The sequence below is a fragment of the Macrobrachium rosenbergii genome, chromosome 4, assembly GCF_040412425.1.
Source record: "Macrobrachium rosenbergii isolate ZJJX-2024 chromosome 4, ASM4041242v1, whole genome shotgun sequence".
In the NCBI taxonomy this organism is placed as follows: domain Eukaryota; kingdom Metazoa; phylum Arthropoda; class Malacostraca; order Decapoda; family Palaemonidae; genus Macrobrachium; species Macrobrachium rosenbergii.
Genome location: NC_089744.1, coordinates 33,056,887 through 33,082,504, shown reverse-complemented (window position 1 = coordinate 33,082,504; position 25,618 = coordinate 33,056,887). Strand labels below are relative to the sequence as shown.

Genomic DNA, 25,618 nt, shown 5'->3' with positions numbered 1-25,618 from the left:
GTTGTTGGTGGTAGTTCTCTCTCTCTCTCTCTCTCTCTCTCTCTCTCTCTCTCTCTCTCTCTCTCTCTCTCTCTCTCTCTCTCTCTCTCTCTCTCTCTCTCATCTTTTCGATGAGTCTCAAGTAGAGTACAATAAGGGAATATTAATTGTGTAATACAGTTCCATGGCGCAATTCACGTTTCCTTTAACTTGAAATATGCACCAAGTTTGACAGTAACACTCTCTGTGAAAACCATTGTTACCCTGGAGTTTCTGTTGCTTCATACTGTCTCCTCAAAAGTTCCAGTTCACGTGTACCTGCTTAGTCCTGCTAAATGAATGTAGCATAATGTACGTGTTCTAACCTTAACTTCCTTAATGCATGATCAGTCCCATAATAAATCCACAGTGCTTGGTACAGCACACTGTTCCCCCTTCATTATTTTATTTGTGTGCTTCTGTGTCAGTTTTGTTATTTCTATACGCTTGATTTATTTACTTGAAACTAACACTAATGTTTTGTTGTAGGGTTGTTGAGTGGTTATCATTGAGTATATGTATTCCCGGTTTTATCTGTTTATTCTTTTATGGATTTGAAGTTATTCATTCAATTTTCAGTTATTTTGATTATTTCATTTACATCATTTATTTTATGTATATTTCATTTAATCATAACTACATTGTAGTGCTGAATGATGTTCGTAACTCATAGTCCAAGCACTTGGGCTATGCCCTAAATTTTTTAATCCACTACTAAGGGATTCAGAGCCAATGAAATACAGTTTTTCGGCAACAACTTTTTATCAAAGCATCGGATAAAGGTGAAAGTTGGCAAGTGTATATTTTATAACCCTACCTAATTTTTGCAAGTATTATTTAGTACCTAAGTTCCACAGTTTTGATATTTATAGAGTAAAATGAAGGCGCCAATGCCGGAACCGAGAAAATCACAGACAAGGATCCTAAAACCATTCATGACGTAAACAAAATATGACATCATGAGGCTCTGCTTATCCACCAGGTAGGCAGTAAGTCACTAACAGGTGAATTCGACAATGACCAGCAGTATGTGGAATTGTCTCCCTGGTTGCAAGACTGCATTTGTGCTACGGCTTGCCACTTCGTATACAAGCGAAAAGACCCATAGCAAGATTTACTGTAGTGTGAATATGTAATTATTTCTACAGTATAGTGGGTAATAGTTCCCTGGCAACACTCATCTCTTGGTGCCGCATATAGAAGGCTATAGTGTCGAAACCTGAGGCAAAACAAAACGGATTGTCTTTTTGTATTTCCAGCCCTGAATAAATGTAGATCTAACAAATGAGCTATAGACTGGTTCATTATGTGGATGAATTGCATACACTGAATTATTTGTAAAGTAGGAACAATACGAATATCAAGAAAATGGAAGCATTCCGACTTAACAACTTAGTCCCAACAACTGCAGTGGAAGTTGCGATGAAACCTCCATAAAATAGTAATATAATAATAATAATAATAATAATAATAATAAAATAATAATAACAAAATTATTGAGAATGACAATGCAATCAAGGGGACAATGACAAATCTTGCTCGCCATCATTGATAACGCTGAAGCCTAGGATGGGAACTACTGTAATCAGTTAGTGAATATATCATCGGCAAGTGGGCAGAGCCAAAGTGAAGAGACGTTTTCCCCATACGTAAACTTCTTTTCACTGTGGGTGGTGCCTCATGACGTCATAGGTTAACGTCACTATTGTGTTCAAAACCCTTACCTGCAATTTTGATGGCTTTGGCACAGGAAACACACTTTTACTGTGATAAGTACCAGAACTGTTGAACTTAGGTACTAAATAATACTTGTAAAAATTAGGTAAGGTTAGAAAATATACACTTGCCAACTTTCACCTTTATCCGATACTTTGATAAACAGGTATTGCCAAAAGTGTTTCACTGGCTCTGAATCCCTTAGTAATCCATTTATAGTATATTATTTTACAGTTTTGATAATTATCGCATATCCTACTCAAGGTATTGCTTATTGTACAAGAGGGTCAAATATTTGTGTTTTTACAATCATTATAAGAGATGCATCGCACCAACCACGGTCTCTTTCAAGCACGTGTGTTCGTCATCCATCGGAAGGGACAAGACAAAAACAAAAGCATCCCGTTTTCTCTCTCTCAAGGAACGCAACTTCTACCATACAATATTTTCGTCTGTTTCTCCCTAACCATTGTTGTCTTGATTTATGTACAATCACCACTACTTGCATTGCCATGCAAGCATTCTAATCATGTACTCATAATGTTCCATCAAATCTTCTGGATCACACTGTATGTATGTTTCTGCTTGTAAAAACGCCAAACGTCTTGCCATTTCACATATATTATGCTACTGCATTGTATTCATTAATCTGTCTCGAATCTCATGCAATTGGCCATATGTGGAATTTCCTGGCCTTTCCATTGATATATGTTTTATCACTGTACGTTTATTATCTCTCACAATCACCACCTGTTTGTCTGCCGACAAACACATATGTTCGAAACATTACCACTGTTTTGCCTGTTTGTCTGCCGACAAACACATATCCGAAACATTACCTCTGTTTTGCCCTGTCTGTGTGGATGCTACTTTGCGGCTCGCACCTGCCAATAACAACTTCGAAGATTCTGTACATTCATTCAGTAAGGAACCAACAATAAACCAGTCAACACCCAGCCAGTATGTCACTCAATCCCGTCCTTACAATACTGGGAACCCTGCTATTACGTCTGATGTCATAGTTTACATCACAACTAGCCTCCTTCTGGGTGCTTACTAAATTTAGCCAAGTTTCCCTTTAAATTTCTTTGATTTACTCTGATAAGTGCCTTAATTATCCACATCAGACATCACTGCATATTTTTGCCAATTAGGCTGTGGTTTCAAATAGCTATTTCCAAAACAAGGTCCATATCCGATGCTTCTGTAAGATTTTATCGACGAAAACCTATTAGACAAGGCCCTGAAATATACAGTAGTAAAGTGTGACCCCTCACTACTAATGGTCCCAATGATTACACTCCATCCCACTCAAGCCAAGCGTTTTCAGTCAAGCAGTGCACCTACAACTCCACTAACAGTCAAGCAATACACCTACAACTCCGCCAACAAGATTCCAGGCCAATTCTTGGCACCTTTTTGGTCCTGATAACTTTTGGGTTAGTAAGTGAAAAAATAATTTTTTTATATATATTAGATTTCTTTTATCACACACCCATCAGTTCATGATGGCCTAAAATGATATTTTCATAATAAAATTAAGTTTCATATATATTTACCAAGTAATTACACAGCTATAGTTCCTAAAGCTCATGGCAGCCTTTGTTTAAAAAATAGCAGCAGCACTTCAACAGTTTAGTGTAGGTGACAAGCCCCGCCCACTAACGGGAGTACTGGAAACTACTTAGCAGAAAACCTCATTCTGTTTGTGCCCTTATGTCCATGAGAGGGGAGGAGGCCAGGCTTTGATTCGGTAATTACTTGGCAAATATATATGAACTTTATTTTATTATGAAAATATCATTTTCATATAAGTAACTTACCAAGTAATTACATAGCTGAATCCCACACTGAATGGGGGTGGGATACATGGACATATTCTATTCCAAAATATTAAGGCATGGTAATGACTTTGAAATAAAAAAATTGCTAGCATTGAAACAATGTGGTTGGTGATCATCTTAGCCTGTAGTGGCGTGGCAGTAAAGCTATGGGGCACCTCTACTTAAGTGGGAGTTTTGAAGCAAAGGGTAAGACCGATGGCTAGCAAAGCATATATTAGTGCCTTTGCCCTGGGTGTAGTAGAAAACAACCAGACAACAATGTCACCTAGACAGAAAAACACCACAACCTATCCACTGAGACTGGTGGGTACTCCAGGTATACTGTACCCTCTAGCTCCAGAAAATTCAACATCCTACTTCAAGGCGAGGAGATAGCAGGTGAAAAGAGATTCCTATGCTTCCTTCTCCAATACTATGCCAGCCACTGAAAATGGCCCCTAGGTACTGCAATTTTCAAACACTGTTACAACTTCTTTCAAATAGTGAGACGCCAAGATCGGTTCACACATCCAGTAGGCCAAATACAGAATGGAAGTGAGGGACGTATTGTGCCTGGAAGGTAATAAGGTACAGACTGCTCTGAAGTCATGAGCTTTCACTTTGAAAGTAGGCAAAATGTCTTCCTGAATCTGAGAGTGCACCTCAGAAATTAAGTCTCTGACGAAGAAGGACAATGCATTCTTAGTCAGAGGGTGAGACGGTTCTTGACAGACCACCAGGGGTTACTGGATGGTCCTGTGATCTTCTCGGTCCTGCTCAGGTAATATCTTAAAGTCCTAGCAGGACAAACAACTCTCTCTTCTTACTCAGAGCCAAGGTACTGTCAGTATGTAGCCTGATTTGCCTTTTTATATCTTAGTATAATATAGTTTTGTATTTTATATGTCAGTATTGAGCCACTTAGGCAGTAACTTGTAACTTCTCTGTCTCCTCATCACTGGCAGTTAGCTTGTCTAACATTTGTACTAACAAATGTTTTTGTTTTTACATGGTTTAAGGAAGCCTGGTCTCTCCCCCTGAGAAGAGGGGTGGTCGGAGGCTCTTTTGTGGAGGACAGAAATCTGTTGTTCTGAGCCATTGAGAGAGGCCACTGGGATTTCTTCCTTCTGAAACTGATTGCTGCAGTTGTTGCCTGTTGCTGTAATTGCAGATCACCTCTAGCCTTTTGGATTAATCCATTCTAATTATCCCTGTATTGGGTGGAATTACTACTTAATCAGCATTGCCTCTGGCTTAGTGCTAGTCAGAGGGACCTCACTACAATCTGGTAAGGTACCCATGCTTTTTCATGGTGAAGTCATAAGTTTGACAAGATCACAGCATTTATGGGCATTATTGTATGGTTTACTTAGCCTGTATGTGTTAGGTTATTGTCTTTTTGACCTTCTCTTACTTTCTGGAACCCTTGTGCAAGTGTGGATGTGTTGCTTTCTGTATTTAGTAGTGTAATTGTTTTGGGTATTATTTTGTAAAGGTAACTGTGTTTTTGGATGTTTATGTATTAAGAGGAACAGGTGTCATTTCTGTCTTTAAGCTATGTATTAAATATGAAGTGATTATTCTTGTCAATCTTTATTTGTCCCCCTTGCATAGTCCTGCACATTTGGCGTTTATTTTTTGACGTATGATTCCACCCATAACGGATGACCCCTGCCTGTTCGCGGTTCCAGATTTGCAGATTTCTCTGTGGAACATAAAAACACATTATTTGTGGAAAATTCGCCTATTCGTGCTGGTATTTTCATATTTACAAATTACCGTATTTTCATATCATTTTCGTGAATAAATGCACTTTTTGTGATAAAACTATTAAAATATTCAGGTACAGGCATTCCCCAGTTATTGGTGGGGGTTCTGTTCTGACAGCGTGACGATAACCGAAAATCTACAATTTTCAGTTATTGGTGCCTCTGTTAGGTATGTATCACCACCCATACCCAATTATCAGCAATTTCTGGTTCCAAAAATTGCTGATTTTCGTCGCTAGACAAGTGCCGTAAAACCGAATTGCTGATAACTGGGGACTGCCTGTATAAACATTTTTAGTTTTTTTTTTTTTTATTGTTTTCAACTATCAAAATAGGCAGTTATAAGCATTTTTGGAGGGGTTTTAAGTATTTGCAGATTTTAGCTATTTGCAGGGGGGTAGTGATTATATATATATATATATATATATATATATATATATATATATATATATATATATATATATATATATATATATATATATATATATATATATATATATATATATATATATATTATATATATATACATACAGACCTATATATTTATATATATATATATATATATATATATATATATATATATATATATATATATATATATATATATATATATATATATATACATATATATATATATATATATATATATATATATATATATATATATATATATATATATATATATATATATATATATATATATATATATATATATATATATATATATATATATACATATATATATATATATATATATATATATATATATATATATATATATATATATATATATATATCATATATATATATATATATCCTTCCTCATGTAGACCCCAGTGCATACTGTAATTAATTTTGAAATGCAGTTTGTTGTTCCTCTGACTGTTGGGGCCGAGGAAAATTGGCGGGCAACGGGCGGAAAAACAGACATAGTTTGAACAAGATCGGAGGTGTTAGCACCAATAGGTAGCAAATAGGCCTCCCTTCCCCCCTCAATCGTTCGATCAGGGGAACAATGGGACCCCCTTCTCACGCCCACTGCGTGATGTGGGAGTAGTTAGCGCTTGGGAAGGTTAATGGGCTTATTAGGGCTAGTGGCCAGTTAGGACTTTAATCTTTAAGTACTTAACCTTTAAGGAATCTTTCCCTCTGTCCTCGTTGCTGGTTGTCTGACTTTTTTGCAGGGAATGTCGGGCCTACATTGAGGAACCAGCAAGACTCTGCTGTTTTGGAAGATGTGAGAGGCTTTCTCGACTCCGTCCTGAGCGCATGTCTAGCGCTCATCTCCGCTCCAGCTAGCTGACGTATTTCTGACGAATGGCCGATCAATTGTTGGTGCCCACAATTGTTAGTCCAGGTTTGTGCATTGCAAATAGTCAGTAAGCCAGCCCTTTCCCTTCTCCCTGAACCCCTTAAATTTCCCATCCCTTTAAACTTTAACTCCTTCCTCCACAAAGCAATCTTCCTTTGTTAAGTGTCCTGCTTCGGCCTCCCATATCTCTCCCCATAACGTGCCTTGAATTCCAGTAAAAGATCCAGTGATAAATATCCAGTTATCCCTTCCCCAGTGCAACTTAAGGGCAAATTAGTCTAAGTGATACAAGTGTTGAAGTTTTCTCTTTATGTGATGGCGAGCACGTGTTCATTGTTCCTGGGCCCGAATCCATTAATATTCAAAGACTGTGATTATGTGATTCCTTATCACTATCTGCTGGGCTACATAGTGTTTAATATTTAAGAACGTGCATTGTGTAACATTTTATAGGGAGATTCCATTTCTCTCAATGTGTGCCGTGCTAATCCATAACCTCTCTTACAGGGGAGATATCATCTGCTCCGTTGTAATCTGTGTTCGATAAGCCTGAATGCCATTCAAATTCTGAAACCATTCCTGGTCGCAGTCCGATTACTGAAGTCTGTTGTGGCCCACCGAATTTTATAGGAATTAATTTTGCCATCCTGGAGTTCATACCTTCGCAGCATAATTAGCTGAGGCCCCTTAATGTAATTTTGGCCTAACCAAGTTATCATTACAACGGGAATAATTGTACTGTACATTGGACCCTTCTTAATTAGTTGGCTTGTTTGCCAGTTACTGCATCATTGCTCACTGTATGTAACTAATGAGCCTGCCCATTGGTTACCATTTTGCATTCTGTTTTGTCTCCTTGCATAATTGCTTAATCTCTGTAAATAAACCCCTTATAATTATAAAAGAAGTCTAATTTCAAATGGCGACCTTAATCATTTAAGTGTAAATCCAGGGAAAATCTAGGATGAAAATCTAAGATAAGTTTTCAAATAACTTTTCCTTTGTTCATAACTTGGGCTCACTTGGTTCCTTGGCAGTAATAATTTGTAATTTGTTCCAATTCTCTCCTCAACCAAGATCCCAGTTTATGACTATATATATATATATATATATATATATATATATATTATTGGTATTCCGTTCTATATATGATATATATATATATCGCCGCTAACCGAAAAATCGGTGATAACACTGATCCCTGGTTATTGGTGCCAATTCCGTTTAGCGGTGCTGATAACGATCAGCGCCGCCGATAACAGGCGATAAGGCTGGTTATCAGTGACTAAAATCTGATCCCTGGTTAGACAAGCACCAATAACTGGATCGCCAGTAACCGGGCTGATAACCAGGGACTGCCTGTATATGTATATTATATATATATATATATATATATATTATCATATATATATATATATATATATATATATATATATATATATATATATATATATATAAGCATATATAAACTGGATATATATATATATATATATATATATATATATATATATATATATATATATATATATATATATGTATATATATACACATACATACATATATATGTATATAAATATACATACATATACATATATATATAGGCAGTTCCCAGTTATCGGTGGGGGTTCCGTTCTGACTATGTGACGGTTGCCGATTTTCATTGCTGGACTAGCACCGAAAAACTAGATCGCTGATAACCCGTGAATACTTAGAACCCTTCTAAAAACACTTAGAACTGCCTATTTTGATAGTTCAAACATGTAAAAAAAAAAAAAAAAAAACATACAGGTATTACCCTACTTACGATATGGTTAGGTTACAAAAAAACCATCGTTTGTTGAAAAAACGTAAGAAATACCAAAACATACCTCGAATATAGTCTAGCCTACACTAGGGTATTTGGTACCATGTATACATACAGTAGAGCCCCAGTCCTCGACGCTAATCTGTTCCAGAAGAAGTGTCGAGATTCGATTTAGTCAAATTCTGAATCAATTTCTCCCATAAGAAATAACTGAAAATAGATTAATCCATTCCTGACCCCCAGTCATTACCCCAACCCTGCCTTTTTATACAAAACACTACACAAATCACAATTAAATAAGTTCTGAGTTAAATAATTTACTGTATTAGAAGCACTTTTTAGATTTTTAAATGCATACTGTATAAAAAAATTGGCCTATGACCAATGCGGCCATATTCCGATGGTAGACTGAGCACCATAGGCTAGGCTAGGTGGCCTATAGGCACCAGAATGTACTGTAATGGGTACAGACAAAAACTCTTGTTAATAATATTTGAAAAACAAGCCTGATTACTACAGTAAATTAATAATAAAGTATTAAAAATAAGCCCAATTACTGTATGTCTGTTATCATAAAATTAAGAAAAATTTCCTAAGTTACGTTGGTACTCGGCAGCTTGTGGCATAAGCAGATGTGAACAAACCAAAGTGTCATTCTGGTGGCGTATAGCAGGTACTAATTACATAAATGTTGTTTATGTTCAGTATTTAAGGTAAATTTCATATACGAATGCCTCTTTCATACGTCTCAATTATCTCCTTTTTAAATTCTATTGTAGTTCTTGCTGTCTTTCTCTTCTGCTTGTCAGCAACAGCTGTCTTGGGACCCATGATTAGATGAAAATGCAGTGCAGAAAGACAAAAAAAAAAAAAAAAATGATGATATACCTGTACAAGTGTGTACTTCTCCAAACAACAGCAGCAGCGTGAGCTTTAAACACTTTTAAATACGTGTGGGAAGAACACCACCGACTACGCCAACTAGCAGCTGCTGACCAAAACACTTTTGTTTACAAACATCATATGATTCATCGGGTTGGATTCCGGTTTGTTGTTCAAGCTCCGACACAAAATTTACTCGACATTTCCCGTCGAAATCCGATTATGTCGAGTTCTAGTACAGTCGAAGACCAGAGTTCTACTGTATATGGTAGCCTAGCCTACACTATAAGTACAGTATACTCTATACATACATGTTATAGTAATTATTAATATCAGCTAATTCTGGAGGTTCATGCAAAGTGACTTATGATAATTCAATACAAAGAGAAATTGAATAACAAACAAGAATTAGCTTAGCCTAACACTATGGTATATTGTATACATATATGGTAGCAAAGCCTACACTACTCTTTACTCTATATTCACATGACGTATTATACAAAAGTCAACATAACGAATATGCATCTTTTCCATGGATCTTTTAAAATGTTATGCCTTAATTCACTGTATCCAATAATATTGTACATATTCTTATATTGCTTTTGTTTTATAAATTGCGATCATAGCGATAAATGTTTTGGTTTGGAAATCGTTTACGCGTGTTTATTTTGCTGTATTTAACTCAGTTCAGAGCGCTTTTCTTGCTTCTAGTTAGCGTAAATGAATCTTTTTTAGTTCTTCATTGGACTGGTCGGTACCATTCTCGGCTAGCACTCTCCTGGGCCCGCGTTTGAATCTCCGACCAGCCAATGAAGAATTAGAGGAATTTATTTCTGGTGATAGAAACTCATTTCTCGCTATAATGTGGTTTGGATTCCACAATAAGCTTTAGGTCCCATTGCTAGGTAACCAAATGGTTCTTAGCCACGTAAAATAAGTCTAATCCTTCGGGCCAGCCCTAAGAGAGCCGTTAACCAGCTCAGTGGTCTGGTTAAACTAAGGTATACTTAACTTTTCTAGATACTTTATTTATATGGGGCAAGGTTATTTTTCGTTAAACTGTACGAAATGTTTTTAAGTCAAAATATAACTTAAACACGTCTTGTTGTGAAACTAATTTATCTTTTTTTTTTTAATAGATGATGTTGGCGCTTTGGGGGCGTTTGTTGTGTGTAAAAAAAAAAATCAAGGTTCCATTTGCTATTTTCACTTTATTTCATCATAATACGAGCTTTACGTAATTATCGTTTATCAGCGTAAAAATAACAGTACAGTAATGCGTTCTTTCATGCTCACTAGGTTTGATTAAAATACGTTCTCTCCAATTTTAATTACGGTCGAGTTTCATCCATGTTGCCAATGCACGATAATGTATAGTCATAAGCAGCTTGAACATTGTTTTCTCAGCTTCAGCTACAACTTGCAGCATAAATTTAGCAGTACAGTAAACGCCTGTATTCCCGTTCTCACAATTCACGGATTTCTCTGTGGAACGTATCTACCCATTATTTGTGGAAAATTCGTGGTATTTTTCACTGAGAAATATTCACTAATTACTGTATTTTCATCTCATTTTCATGGGTAAATGCACTTTTTGTGATAAAACTATTAAAATACTCAGGTAATACTTGAGTTACGATAATTCACCTTACAATAATTCGATTTTGTATGGGGTAAGCAATTAATACCGATACGACAATATTATTTATAAAATATTTTTAAATTTCACGCAGGCGCAGGCAGCAGCGTAATCAGGCAGTGACAGAGACCAAATTACAACAGATAACTTTTCCTCCATCTCTTTATCCCATCTTCTAGTTACAAAAACAAAAGAGAATGATAAAAGTATTGTTAGTAACTTTATACTCTTGGGTAAATGCGTACAGCCATAAACAACCGAACAAGAAACTGTTGTTTTGCTTATAACCGAATCGGATAACAACAGCCATTTACCTGGTATTTCAACCATCGGATAGCACAAATGATGTTAAGTAGAATAGGACTGATATATTTTTACATTATACCATTATTTGGTATGGATAAAAGATCATCAAGGAAATATACTGCTAAATTTAGGCTGCAAGTTAGAGCTGAAGCTGAGAAAACAATGTTCAAGCTGCTAATGACTATACTGTAAATTATCTTGCATCGGCAATATGGATGAAACTCGACCGTAATTAAAACTGGAAAGAAAGTATTTTAATCAAAACTACTGGGCATGAAAGAACACATTACTGTTATTTTTACACTGATAAACGATAAATACGCAAAGCTCATATTATGATGAAATCAAGTGAAAATAGCGAAAAGAATCTTGAATTTTTTTACACAAAACAAACGCTCATAAGCGGCCATCGTCATTCATCATCTACTGCTGAGAATAATATATTCATTTCACAACACAACGTATTTTAGTTATATTTCGACTTGAAAACACTTCGTATAACAAAAAATAACCTTGCCCCATATAAATAGTGTCTAGAGATTCATTTACGCTAACTAGAAGCAAGAAAAGTGCTCTGAACTGAATTAAATACAGCAAAATAAAACTGCATAAACGATTTCCAAACCAAAACATTGATCGCTATGACTGCAATTTATAATACACAAAAGCAATATAAGAATATATACAATATCATTGGATACAGTGAATTAAGGCATAACATTTTAAAAGATCCATGGAAAAGATGCACATCTGTTATGTTGACATTTGTATATGATATGTGAATATAGAGTACAGTATAATGTAGACTATGCTACCATTTACGTATACAATATACCATAGTGTAGGCTAAGCTAATTCTTGTTTGTTATTCAATTTCACTTTGCATGAACCTCCAGAATTAGCTGACATTAATAATTACTATACCTTGTATGTATAGAGTATACTTTATAGTGTAGGCTAGGCTACCATATATGTATACATGATACTGAACACCCTAGTGTAGGCTAGGCTATATTTGTGATACATTTTTTCCAACAAATGATGGGTTTTTGGAACCTAACCCCATTGTAAGTAGGATAATACCTGTATAAGCATTTTTAGTTTTTTGTGTGTTTGAACTATCAAAATAGGCAGTTCTAAGTGTTTTTAGAAGGGTTCTAAATATTGTGATTTTAGCTATTCGGTGTGTGTGTGTGTATGTGTGTGTGTGTGGTAGGCATCCCCCGCGAATACGGGGGGTTTACTGTACGCAATTATCAGTACTGATAATCAGAAATCGTCCATAACGGTGCTGAAAATCGCTGATTTTCGTCTCTAGACAAGCGCCGAAAAACCGGATCGCCGATAACTGGGGACTGCTTGTACAGTACAGTATTACAGTATATAACAAGCTACATTCATACATCAGCAATATCAACAATATGCTAAAACATAAACAAAGTCAAACAGAGGGCAGCGATTAGAAGAGCGCACGTCCTTCCTTGCCAATAGCCAAAAGCAAAGTGGATGTATACTGAGAGGGTGGGTGGGACTCCCACCCGTAGTCGATAGTTAACTACGTACTCCATCACCTTATTTTGAAGTTAAACGGCCATTTTCTAGCTGCGCTGAAAAGTAATTCCTGTTGTAAAGGACCGACAGTTTGTATATTGTGTAGAAACAATTCTACATTCAGCTTTTTTGTATCCACTAAGCTTTAAGTTAAGTTTCTTTCTTGCCTTGACACACTTGAGGTGTCTGTAATAATTTGAAAGGATCAAAGATGATTATGAAAATATGAAGGCAATTTATGAGTGTATGGTAAATAAATAACAAGGTAAAAGAAAAGATTGTAAATAAATGCTCTAAATCAGACTGATCTTATTTTGACATGTACAAAAGATTTAAAATGTATCTGTAACACTTTTATACACATTTGTGACCTGATTATAGGTTGGTCTGTGCAAAGTAAAATTTGCATTCAAGAAGATTTGTGAGTAAGAAAGAAGTCCACAAAGATCTTGGATCTCTCTTGAAGTGAAGAACCAAATTAAAAGACAAGAATGGCAAACAACAATATGTCAGAGGTAGTTATCCCAAATACAAATACAACTGGCACCGACTGTATTTAAAGGATTCATTCCATTCAGTTGCACCAAGTGGCTTTGATTTGTTGGCAATAAAATATTCTGATTAGTTTAAAGAGAATACTAACTAGTACTCTTATCTCCTTTGGTACTTACAAGTAATCTTGTCTATCCTACAGTCTGACAAAGCATTTGAGCATAAACAGTAAATTCACAGTGGATGCAAAGAATGAGCAATCCCTGAATTATGTTAAATAATAACACAAGATAGTAATTCCCTTTGATACAAAGCACAAATTTAACTTCATATACACTATACCTGGTAAGATTATCTAAGCCCTCCTTCTCCAGCTTCTTCTTCCAAACATAAGTTTCTAGGAGGTTATTATCTCCATAAGGATTATCAGCATTGGTGAAGTGCAGGTATTCACTATCCCATCCCATCTTTTCTTTTCTTTTTCTTTCCTTAGCTTCCTGAAAATAAACAAACATTTTACATGACAAAATAGAAAGACAGAAGAGTTCAAAACAAGGCAAATGGAAAAATAATGTCTTATATTTCAGGGAAATCCTATGAGAGATGAAAAATATGCTACACAGTACGAAAAATATGCTATACCTACAGAAAAAGAAGTAACACCAAAAAGCTATACTGGCACTCAACATTAAACATAAGGGTAAATTCTTAATAAATATTAACAACTAGTCTTCAGCTTGCAATTCTTCAGACACTAATTACTAGTTCATTATGTGTGACAGTTATCACTCCTAACATGACTCTCCTCTATGCACTTTGTCCACTTCTCTTCACCAGTACCACAGCCTCTCCTACCCGTTTTACTTTAAACAGATACTATAGGTCACAATTCATAGTATGCTGGAAAACCACAAAAGACCATTATCATCATTACCATTTATGTTTAAATGTCAATTTTCCCTTTATAGGTTAGATAGGAAATAAGTACTCCCAATTGTCTTCTGTCCTCTCTTCTTTCTGTCTCAGCTCCTATTAGTTCTGGGTCTTCATTTATCCAATTTTTCAAAGATTTGCGTTCCTACAGGCCTTCATCCTAGTACTTCCACATCTACTGCATTTCTGACCAACTGTCCTTCATCCATTCTCATCATATTTCTGTACCACCTTAAGCTTTGAGATCACATCCTTAGTTTTCATTTGCTTGCTAGGTGAATGGGAACTTTTGAATCATTTACCCTACTAATAGAATTTGCCATTTCATTTTTTTGGGGCTGCAGTAAACCACAGGTGGTTGACAACCCAGATATTGGAACTGTCGAGAGGGGCTAGTACCAGATGTATGTTCTAAGTAATTTTAGTTGTGAGCAAATTTAAAGTTATGTTTTGCAAATTCCTAATATCATTTTTCTAATATTTTTCAGCCACTATTTCAATTTCTCATGATCGAATTCTACTTAATTCTAAGGCCAATTGTACTAAGATTCCCATAAAAACCAAGTGTTCATGCACCAAATGCTTATTACTTGAGGAAAGTGTCTGACGTGGAAACATCCAACTGGAAATTGAAAGCAAGATGAAACACCTTGATTTGCTATTTCATCTATCTCTGTAACCCAACACTATGGGGAAAAATCTGCACAATAATAAACGCTCTTAAAAAGTGACAACCTAACCTTTTTCTGAAGTCTACGAAGTCTTTTCTCAGCAGGAGTTTCCAAGAGTTTTAGTGTTTTCTTCTGCTGCAACTTGTCTTCCTTTTGCTGTCTCTTATTCTCCTCCAGCATTTGGAGTAACTTTGTATCATCCTCTGAACTCTCAGATGATGAAGATGATGGTGATGACTTCCTTTGTTTTTTATGCACTTTGCTACTATTAGATGCCCAATCATGCTTCCTTGGTTTAGATCTTGATCTCTGTTTATCCTTACTTCTTTCGGATTCATCATACTCTAATCTATACCTTGACTTATTCTTATCCCCCTGTCTACTCCTGTCTCGAGATCTTGACCTATGCTTTGTACCATGTGATTTGGAGTATGAATGGTAATCTTTATTTCGCTCTCTTGACCTGGACCGGGACAGGGATCTGTAACAAGAAAAGATATCACCCTTAAATTATACAATACATATAGTTTCTTGGTTTTGAATTACCATTTGATGTTATGTTCTGCAACAAGCTTTCAGGATCCTTTCAGAAGGTCATCCTTTAAGAAAGTCAACCTAAGCACCATGAAAGGGAAATAAAGATACAATAAAAGTTTCTAAACCAAGATCTGTTCGAATATGCCAGTTTTCTGGATACAGTTATGAACTTAGCCTAAAAAGCCTATATTCATAAAATCTGAAGCAAGTCAGCACAGAGTCATACTAAAGGTCACCAGAGCAATTATGCATTTCTGAAGGGCTTTAAAACATACTAAAAATGCCTTATACATAATAAATGAAAAATGTCACTTTTTTACACTAAAACAATTTCTCTAGACTTACACTAGCTTTTTCAAAATAGGTATTTAGAAGGTGTCTGTTTATATGACTGCAGTAACTTTACTTGAGGATACGTACATCCCAAGGTGTTCTCATGTCAATTTAAAAATTGCTAGAAAATTGGGTTAAAGTCATCAATATTCTTTTTACCAAATTTTTCTTATTTTCTTACTTACAATCTTCTATAAGTTTGTTACCTTAAGGTAATAACTTTTAAATGTTATAGTATTTTGCTTTATTATAGACTCACTTTAAGTCATTATTTTTAATTTTCAATGTTATTAGAAAATATTTTGCTGAACTCTGAAACCATTTTATGGCAGTACACTAATTCATTTCTGATAAATAAATCAGAAATGATTATCAGCATTATGACATTTCCCCACCTCCCCCCCTTAACACAATAAGGTGATAGCCCTATGGAAACATCAACAATCAAGCAAACTCCCAACTCACCACTCAGTTACCAAACATATTATTCTATTTAGGCCTTCTGTTTTGACATTCCTTAACTGGTTTGTGTGTTACAATTCAGTTATCTGCTCTTTCTCTCCAGTCTTACGACATTGACAATGAAAGTGATTTTGGCCACTTAGTGCATGTCAGTATTAACAAATCTCTTCTGGCAACTTGACCATAACAGCTAGCAGATCAGGATACCACATGACATGGGGCCTACAAGGAGTCTCCAGGATCATTCTGAGACCCAAAATAACCATCATTTAGTTAAACTTTTGTGAGCGGGTGTCGTCAATTGACAACTATTCATAGCTTTAAGGTTATTTCTGGGTATTGTCCCCTGACGATCAACATTTTGTGCCATACAGTTAGAATGAACTTTGCAGGAAAAATGTTACGATACTGTATGAGCTGTAATTATAATTTTACAAAATAAAATCACAAATTTTAAAAGTAAATTGTATTTTTCTTAACTACAGGCAGTCCCTGGTTATTGGTGGGCTCAGTTACCAGTTAGGCCTACCTGGTTTTTCGGCACTTGTTTAGAGACGAAAATCTGCAATTTTTGGTGCCGGTAATCGCATATTGGCGCCAGTACATAACTAACTGAGGCACCAATAAACAAAAATCGGCAATTTTCAGTGCTTATTGGTGCCAATAAGTGCTGGAAAACACTGAAAAAAGCCCACAAAGTCAATGATTTTCAGTTATCGGTGATTTTCGCTTACTGTCACGGCATTGGAACGGAACCCCTGCCAATAACCGGGGACTGCCTGTATACAAACCTGAGGTCCTTTACATTAGGAATTACTTACGGCGAAGCTGGACACAGCCGTTAAACTCTTGAGCAAGGTGTTAGGCAGTAACTACCGTCAGGTAGGCGGGAATACCCACTTGCCCGGATGTAAACATTCCACTTTGCCTTTTGGCCCAAGTTCAGAGTGAGGGGTGGTATCAGGCGGGTATAAAGATGCAATGTAAAGGACCTCAGGTTTGTATAGTTAGGAAAAATACAATTTACTTTTAAAAACTGATTTGTTCTGACACGATATACAAACCCTCAGTCCTTTACATTAGGAAGACTCACTGGTTGGAGGGAGGAATCTGAGTGAGTCTCTTGAGCTGACTGGAGTTCTGCACACCTGGGCTACTCCTCCTGGTCGAAAGAGCGAGGAGGAGTACCGTGCCTCTGACATACTGATTGGAGTGTAGGAACTGCAAGATCAAATGTCAGATACTGGACCTCTTCGCATGAGTGAGGAAACGTAACTCATACAAAATAGGCTGGGAAGAATCTAAGAGTTGGAGGCAGTAAGGAAAACCAGAGATAGGGTTTTCCTTATTACCTGAGTCTCCTTCCTCCCCTTGTTAGAGGAAGGAGCGGAATTGCTTCTATGATTCTAGAAGAAAAATAGAATGGGTGCTCGATGTGTAGTCTTACTGCATCCGATGCCAGATTCAGCAAGTGTTGGTTCAAGTCCTATTCCCATCCTGAAGGAGAAGTAGGAGGACGAGGAAGGAGGAGGAGAAGAGGCCAGTCACTCTCAGGATCCTTCTCACTTCCAGAACCAACACCTTAGGCGAGATGCTACCTGTCCTCTTGAAGGACCTGGGAAGAAAACACAACTTGTTGAGCAGCCACCACAGGACCAAGGAAAAACAGCTCCAAGGACCTGTGTGCAAGACCGTAGGTAAAAGACAAGAGTGTGGTCTATGAGACCACATCTTCCTTCCAAACTGACAGAAACTTCCAGAATGCGAGGGATAGACCAAGCCATTGGTTTCGTGAGCTGTTGGGTGGATTGTACCAGTATCGTTGTCGCCAGCTGCTGAGTACCTCCTTCGATCGCTTCACGAAGCCAGGAGAAAGATGTGTCCTTAGACACTTCTTCCTTGGGAGATATAGTACAGGCAGTCCCCGGTTATCGGCAAGATCGGTTATTGGCGATCCGGTTTTACGGCGCTTGTCTAGTGACAAAAATCTGCAATTTTTGGTGACGAAAGTCGCCGATTTCCACTTATTGGCGCTAATACAGTACATACTTGACAGACACACCAATAACCGAAAATCAGCAATTTTCAGTTATCATCAGGTCATCAGAAATGAACCCCTGCCAATAACTGGGGACGGCCTGTACTAGCAAAAACGTCGACGACATCCTGGTTAGGAATGTTGAACCTTTTCGGAAAGTACCACAGCTCCCTAACAGGACAAAGTAACAACTGATCTTGATCATCGATACAAAGTCCAAGGAGGAGGGGGAACAAGGACTCAAACCTGACAACAGATGCCAATGGATTCAGAGTCTGCTACGACATCCGAGAAGCAGTCGAGGTATTGATCCCCTTCACCAGTTCTTCCATCTTCTATGCCAAGGCAGGAGCGAGATGAGAGATGGTCCTAAGAGAGCACATCTCTTTCCAACGACTCTCGTAACGGCGCGTGCAGAGCACAGGACAGGAACCCTAAACGAGTGACATGCCACCCAGGGATCAGTTCCCTAGGACAGCAAGACCAAAGAAGCTTCTCATCAGTAGCTAAATCTCGACTGAGGAGAAAAAGGCTACTTCAGACAGAAGACTAGGTTGCAAGGGCCTACGTTCTTCACAACTGAAATGGAGAGAGGCAATCCTTGGCGGAGGAGACAAGGAAGTCCAGACTTGAAGAGCGACTCTGAACTGAGAAGTAGTTCTGTCAATGACACCAACCAGCGAAGACAGATCCAGTCCCTGGAACAGTGTTTCAGAGGACTTCAAGAGATATCCAGCTATATCCGTTGCCGCTCGGCAAGAAAGCCTATGCTTGCAAGGGAAGCTGGAAAGTTTCCCAGTCCTGAACACACAGGGATGTACTGCCTCAAGAACTGCTTCTTGTGTAGCTGCTACAGGAGGTTGGGTTAAGGAGAACTCTTCTCGATGCCTTAGAAGTAGTGCTATCATGTACGGGGCGAAAGGAGAAGTCTTCCAGCATTTGTCTGTAACTCAGGGTGAGCAATGCTTGTTAAACCCCTAGTGAAACAGACAAATACGGAGGAAAAAATGTAGATATCGATGTTTCCCATAAAGCAGCATGCCTCACTGTAGCGGCCCATGGGTCTGGTATGAAGGAGCAAGAAAACTACTGACTTTGTTGTGCAGGGAGGCAAACAGAAAGACAGTAGGGATCTCTCAGTTGAGCAGTCTTTTCGTAAACCTTCGTGAAGAAAAGAGTGAAGAGTACACTCCATCCCAATCACTCAAACCCGAGGCCAAGCTTGCCTACCAATACATCCCCATTGGGAATGTATTTGGCTAATAGAGCTATCAAGTGCGCTATAGAACACTCGAGTACCTGCAAATGTCAACAGATGAAACAGGAGGAAAAAACGATTCCCTCTTGTGGTGTTGTTCAACAAAACCACTGAGTGTCACAAAACTCACCCTGAGATTCTCGGAAGGCCAAAAGGCTTCCTTGAGTTCAGGATGTTGATGAGAAGGTATTAATCGTCTCGGTCACACACCTTCAAGACAGTCTTAAAGGTGAGTGCCTATTCCTCGATCGGTGAATCTGAGAGTAGACACACAACGTGAGGAGAATATGCAAGCATATTCGAAGGTTCCTTCAATCAAGTATTAGCCTAACTCTTTCCTCATACTTTGAAGAGGAAAGAAGGATGGAGGAATGGAAGCAGACCTCCTTCATTCTCCACCATGGGGAGGCTTCTGCAAGATAGGATATCAAGACTATTAGCTCTAGCCGAGCTGGCATTTCCCAAATTGGGAGCATGGGAGAGGAAGCAGGATGGAAGTTTGATGAAAAGAATTGCTGAGATCCAAGGGAAATAGATACTTCTCTTGAAGGAATCCATTTCCTGGTCTCAGCAATGTCGCTGCCAGCTCCAGAGACTCGACAAGTATCACTTCATCCAGGTGTCTGCAGTAGGAGAATTTCTACCTGGTCGATTAACTTCTTCTTTTCTTCCCTCCTGCCCCCCTTCCTATGGAAAAGAGGGTGGAAAGAGACACAGTTATGTGCATTTTCCCAGAAGGGAAGAAGAGGGCTATGTGTTTCTGCAATCATCTTCCGAAGCCTGGGAATCCTTAGGAGTCGAGGAGGGCTGGCTTGAACTTCAGGTCGAGCTGAGATGATGAAGACCAAAAGGTCTTGGCCATTGTTGAAGGACAAGGCAGCGCCCTGGTACGAACCTTGATTACCGTGGTATCTGGCAAATCTCTAAAAGAGAAAGGCAAAACCAAGTAAAGGGTCATTCCTAAGGTTCGAGCCAACTCAGGAGGTGTCCTCCAAGATTACCGCCTCTCGTTGCAGAAGAAAATACCCTTCACGGCAAGGAGAAGCAGAGAGAGAACCCAGTCTGGATGAAGCAGAGTCTGAACAACCTGCACTCAGCAAGACCCCTCCAAGGCATGGAGAATTCGTACTCTGTCAAGGCGGGGGAGGAGCTTGGTGTTTGACCTGAATGAACTCTTGTCTGAAGAAAAGTATTCATCTGGTCGAGAATGCTCTCGCAAGCAAAGACCACAGCGGCCCCAAAACTCTCGGCCCCTTCAGAAACTGCAAGGGTTGTGAGTGATGAAGATTATTCATTGGGGGAGCCGGGGTCGTGTTCCAGAGATCCTTGCGGTTCAGAAGGCAAGAGCAATAGTAACAGCCTGGAATGTCACCAGCAGCAACAGGAGCGATCAGGGCGGCTGCTGCAGGAGACCAGGAGGAGCTGCCCAGAGACTTGTTGCCGAGTCAACAGGAGCAATAACACAGGAAGCACAGCAGGAGCAGATGGGACTACAGATACGCCAGAGGCAGTGCCACAGCATATATGAAGGCCAGCAATGACAGCGATCGATCCACATCAGTGGGACACAGAGTTGGAATGACCCCGACATGTCACTCCAACCTGGTACTGTGGTCGATCCTGAAGCAAACACTGTATGAACATCGGGACTCCTTCAGGCAAGGATATCCCAACTGAGATATCCAGCCAACTACTGCTGCGCCTATGATGCTCACTGTCAACTTGGAGGAAAAAGCAAAGTTGATTAGTAGAGGGAAACTCCTCTTACTCCAAGGGGGAACTGCGTACGAAAAGTGAGGAGGCCCCTGAGAAGAGGTCGCCTGACAGTGCCCCACCCCAACTCACGGTCTTCACCCGATGAGTGAGCAAAGAGGGCGAAGGAGAGTTAGAAGAACCTACAGGGAGGGAGATGGAAGGAGGGGAGGCCACCAAGGGGACAGTGAAAGCAAAACTTAAAACGATGCCAGCAACCTCCCCCCGAAACTCTCCCCCCATGCAACTCTTCCACAGCGCAGGTCATCCTTAAATTTAGCCCAGTCTAGGGATGTGCTTAATATATATTCAGCCTGTCCTGTAAGGGTTACTCACTTGGTAAATCCCACTGAATGGTAGAAAGGCTTTACACAGATGTCCAGATTGTCCATGGGGTGCTGGAAGGCATCTTTCAGAGCATCCTTGGGGCAGGGGAGGAAGAACAAAAGACTGGGAGCTTCCTGCTTGTCTGTGTGGTTGATAAGCAGTGTTCATAAAAGCTCAACAAGCTTTTTTGCCATACAAGGATGTCCACACTACTTGCCCCAGCCATGAGTTTAACTGATGGGGAGAATTTTCAGCATCCTCTGGCACACAACTTCCACTGGAGCATCAGAGGAAGAGGAAGCAGCCTGCTCGATCTGCCAAGACCAGGGTTCCTCCTGATCTAAAGATCAAATGGCTTACTTGCTTAAAACACCACCAACTAGTGGAGACAAAGGTAGGTGGAGCAATGTTCTCTCCCCCAAAACTAAACCACTGTTAACTCTACCATCATGATCGTTTTCAACACTGTTCACTTCCCCACGATCACTGCACTCATGAATGAACCCAATGCTCTCCTTGAAGTGCCTCTCCAACTCAGATTGGTAGGCTTAAAGGAGATGGGCCCTCAGGTCGTACAGAGCCCTCAAAACACAAGATGACTCCCTTCCTGAAAGAGAGACCAAAGCATCACCCTGCCCTAAGAAAAATATTCAAAGGATCACAAATGCAAATGACCAGACTTACTGGCATTGAATGCTGAACCACAAGCAAAGCATGTTCTGTACTGTGGTCAGCCTTCCTGTAAACTTCCCTACAGTTGTCTGAAGCTGAACTAATAGGATGTACTATAACAAGAAAAGCACACAAACCACGAGCATTTCAAGCGTTGTCACCTTCTGAGTTACCCATCAGCAGCAGAGATAATGAGGGGAGAGAGAGAGAGAGAGAGAGAGAGAGAGAGAGAGAGAGAGAGAGAGAGAGAGAGAGAGAGAGAGAATGTGTGTGTGAAGGGGCTGAGAACAGACTTCTCATTTATCAATCAATTTGCTTACCAAGCAAGGTGTAGAACTGAACTGTCATTAAGTAAGGAGTGTCTGTACTCAAGTAATAATTTCAAAGAGGCAGTTAGAAACAAGTGCAGCAGATGTCCACCGTCAACCATGGCCAAAGAAAAACTGCTAACTTACAGCAGATGAGTGCAGGATTCACCCCAATCACCCACAAACTGTACCACAAATCAACTAACTTATCATCAAGTTTCAACAACAGCTTCAAGCTTACACAAAAGGCAATGGTTTGACTTTCCATAGAAAAAGCAAAGATCACTCAAGATGTAAGTGATTTTATAGGTGAAATAGAATTTAAGATTTTTTAAAGTGATTTTGATATATTTTACTCTCAATTTCACTGGATATGGTTAGTTAACACATTGCACATACTCATGAGACTAATGGGGGACATTGGGGAACCAGAGTCTTAGGGTTGGGGTAAGTTTTTGCAGGAGACACAAGAGGCATAAAAAATATGCTAACCATGGTATGTAAGCATGCTGTCGCATCAGGTAGGCTGAACCCAGCAATAATGGGACGACTGGAGGGAAGAATGACGGGTACCTGAGTAGAGCCGAGTAATGAGAGGTAAGTTGTTCCTCTTCTGCAGGTTCCTTGACGGACAAAACGGGTGATCCGGGGTTCCACGGTGTCCTGCACTACTGGAGTTGGCTTCTCAAGAAGGCTCAACACTTTATGAAGCTGGAGTTGAAGCGGTGCCAATGAGGGGTCTTGAGAAGCCGACAGAAATTTTCTTGCGGTGTCCGAAACTGGAAATTCTCCTTGTGGGGTGGAATACGAGAGAGGTGCCCCCAGCGACTGGATGCACGGATGATAGGCGCCCACCTGCTGCTGAAGCAGACACTGACTCCTTGGAAGCGACTGCATTGTCCGCGGACACTTGGGCTCGCCAAGGATGGGCGCTCGGCGATCTGACATTCCCGTTCTGAGCGGTCAAACATGGGCTCTTCTAACTTGGAATCTGGGTGCTCATGAACAGGTAAGGCAAGAGCTGCGCGCTCATGTGATGGGTGCTCGGACGAAGATGGGCGCTCAGACAATAAAGGGAGCTCGGACCTTGGGCGCTCTGAAGGTGAAAGCTCGGATGCTGAATGATCTACGAGTTGGCGCTTACGCACACTACTAACAAACACTGGGCGCTTTTTCGCACCTGAAAGGGAGCAAGAATCTCTTGTTGGCGAATCCCAAAAACTACAAGAGGGGAGAGGGCTATGTTCTCTCTCTACTGTTCGCTTAAGAGAAGGGGTGAATCTGAATCCACTGAAGCGCCCGGCCTTTTCAGTGGCCTAGATACATGGGCAAAACGGTCACTGCGTTTCTTAGATGCGGGAGAATCTGAATCACTTGAAGAAAGGGTATGGGTATCCATTCTAATACCTTTCCAACAGCATTCTTCCACAGCCTGGGATTGGCGGACAACAGGCTTGGATGAGGCGACGACTGCTGGTGGGCAAACCCCACTGACCTCCCTTGGACTGCCAGTTTGCTTCCTCCCATGTTTGCAAGGGGAGTTTAGCAGAGACCTTGGTCTAGGAGCAGCAGTGGGACGAACACTACACTATTAAATCTGTCCATCAGGACCTTTACAGAGTTCCCAATCTGGGAAACAGTATTAATAAGTAAATTAAATTTTTGATCTACCCATGCTTCTAAGCTGGCAATGGCACTGGGTTCAGCAGAATGAGAGCTAGGTACAGGAGTGACAGGAAAAGTTGGAGGACTGGAAATGGGAGAAAAAGCTGTCACAGGCATTGGAGGGATAGGCATAACATCAATATCATCCCTTGAAGGATGACCTACACTAGCAGAAGCCCTTGCTTCGGCCCTAGCTGTAGATTTTCTAATTCGGTCATGCTTCAATTTGTCTAAGTGTGTCTGTAAAGTCTTCCATTTACCCTTCTCCCAGTCTTTACATTCGTCACAATTCAATTCAGGAGAACAAATGTGTTCCCTACAAGTACAACAAATGGTATGTGAGTCATATTTTGCCGACGTGTCTAGTTTTGCAGCCTTTGCTGCAGTACCAAATGCTAGACAAACTAGAGTCCGACATAATGGTCAAAGTTCCAAATGAATAAGTCACAATCAAAGAAGTATCCAAAATTCTAGCTAAGCTATATAGCTGCGCTACCAAAAATCAAAGAGTACTTCACCAAAGACGATCTCCAACCATCCGCAAAAACGAAACAGGAGCTGCTAATACAGGCAGTCCCCGGTTTACAACGGGTCCGGCTTACGACATTCCGAGGTTACGACGCTTTTCAAATATATTCATCAGAAATTATTTCCCGGTTTACGACGCATGTTCCAGGGTTACGACGCGTTGTACACCAATCCGACGGAAGAAATATGGCTCTAAAACGATAGAATAATAAAAATTTGGAGGCTTTATTGATGAAAAACTCAATAAAAATGCAGTTTACATCATTTTCAATACACCCAAAGCATTAAAAGTAAGGTTTTCTTAGGATTTTTGACGATTTTCGACGATTTTTCGGTTTACGACGCAGCGTAAAAACGGAACCCCCGTCGTAAACCGGGGACTGCCTGTAACTGCTGTTCAGTCATTAACCAGCAGAAACGAACTGGGTTCTTTAGCTACGTTGTACCTATTCTTCCCCAACAGTGGGTGGGGCAGCATACCTACACCCAAAACAAAACAGTGCTACCGCGAATTTCAAATTTTGAGCTGCCGCATAAAGTAGAAACTATAGCTATGTAATTATTTGGTAAGTCTGATATATAAAAGATAAAAGTATTGTCAGTGAGGTTATACTCTTGCATAAATCGTACAGCATAAACAACCAAACAAGAAACTGTTGTTTTGCTTATAACCGAATCGGATAACAACAGCCGTTTACCTGCATTTCAACCATCATACAGCAATAAACAATTACCGTAGGTTATGGCACAAAGTTCTCTAGGGAGGGGATCGTGAAGGACTCGAACTGTGCATCAGGGACCTAAGGATTCTGAGTCTTCACC

At 39.5% G+C, this 25,618-nt stretch overlaps 1 protein-coding gene across 1 annotated transcript in view; it reads right to left on the bottom strand.

Annotated features, from left to right (window-relative positions):
- The window catches only part of cactin (cactin, spliceosome C complex subunit), a 68,308-nt gene that overhangs the window by 35,504 nt on the left and 7,186 nt on the right, over window positions 1–25,618 (bottom strand). Inside the window, exons 2-3 of the mRNA XM_067093312.1 lie at window positions 14,986–15,397; window positions 13,655–13,809 (exon numbers count right to left, since the gene is read on the bottom strand). Coding sequence (XP_066949413.1) covers window positions 13,655–13,809; window positions 14,986–15,397 — 567 coding nt within the window. The remainder of the gene's footprint in view (window positions 1–13,654; window positions 13,810–14,985; window positions 15,398–25,618) is intronic.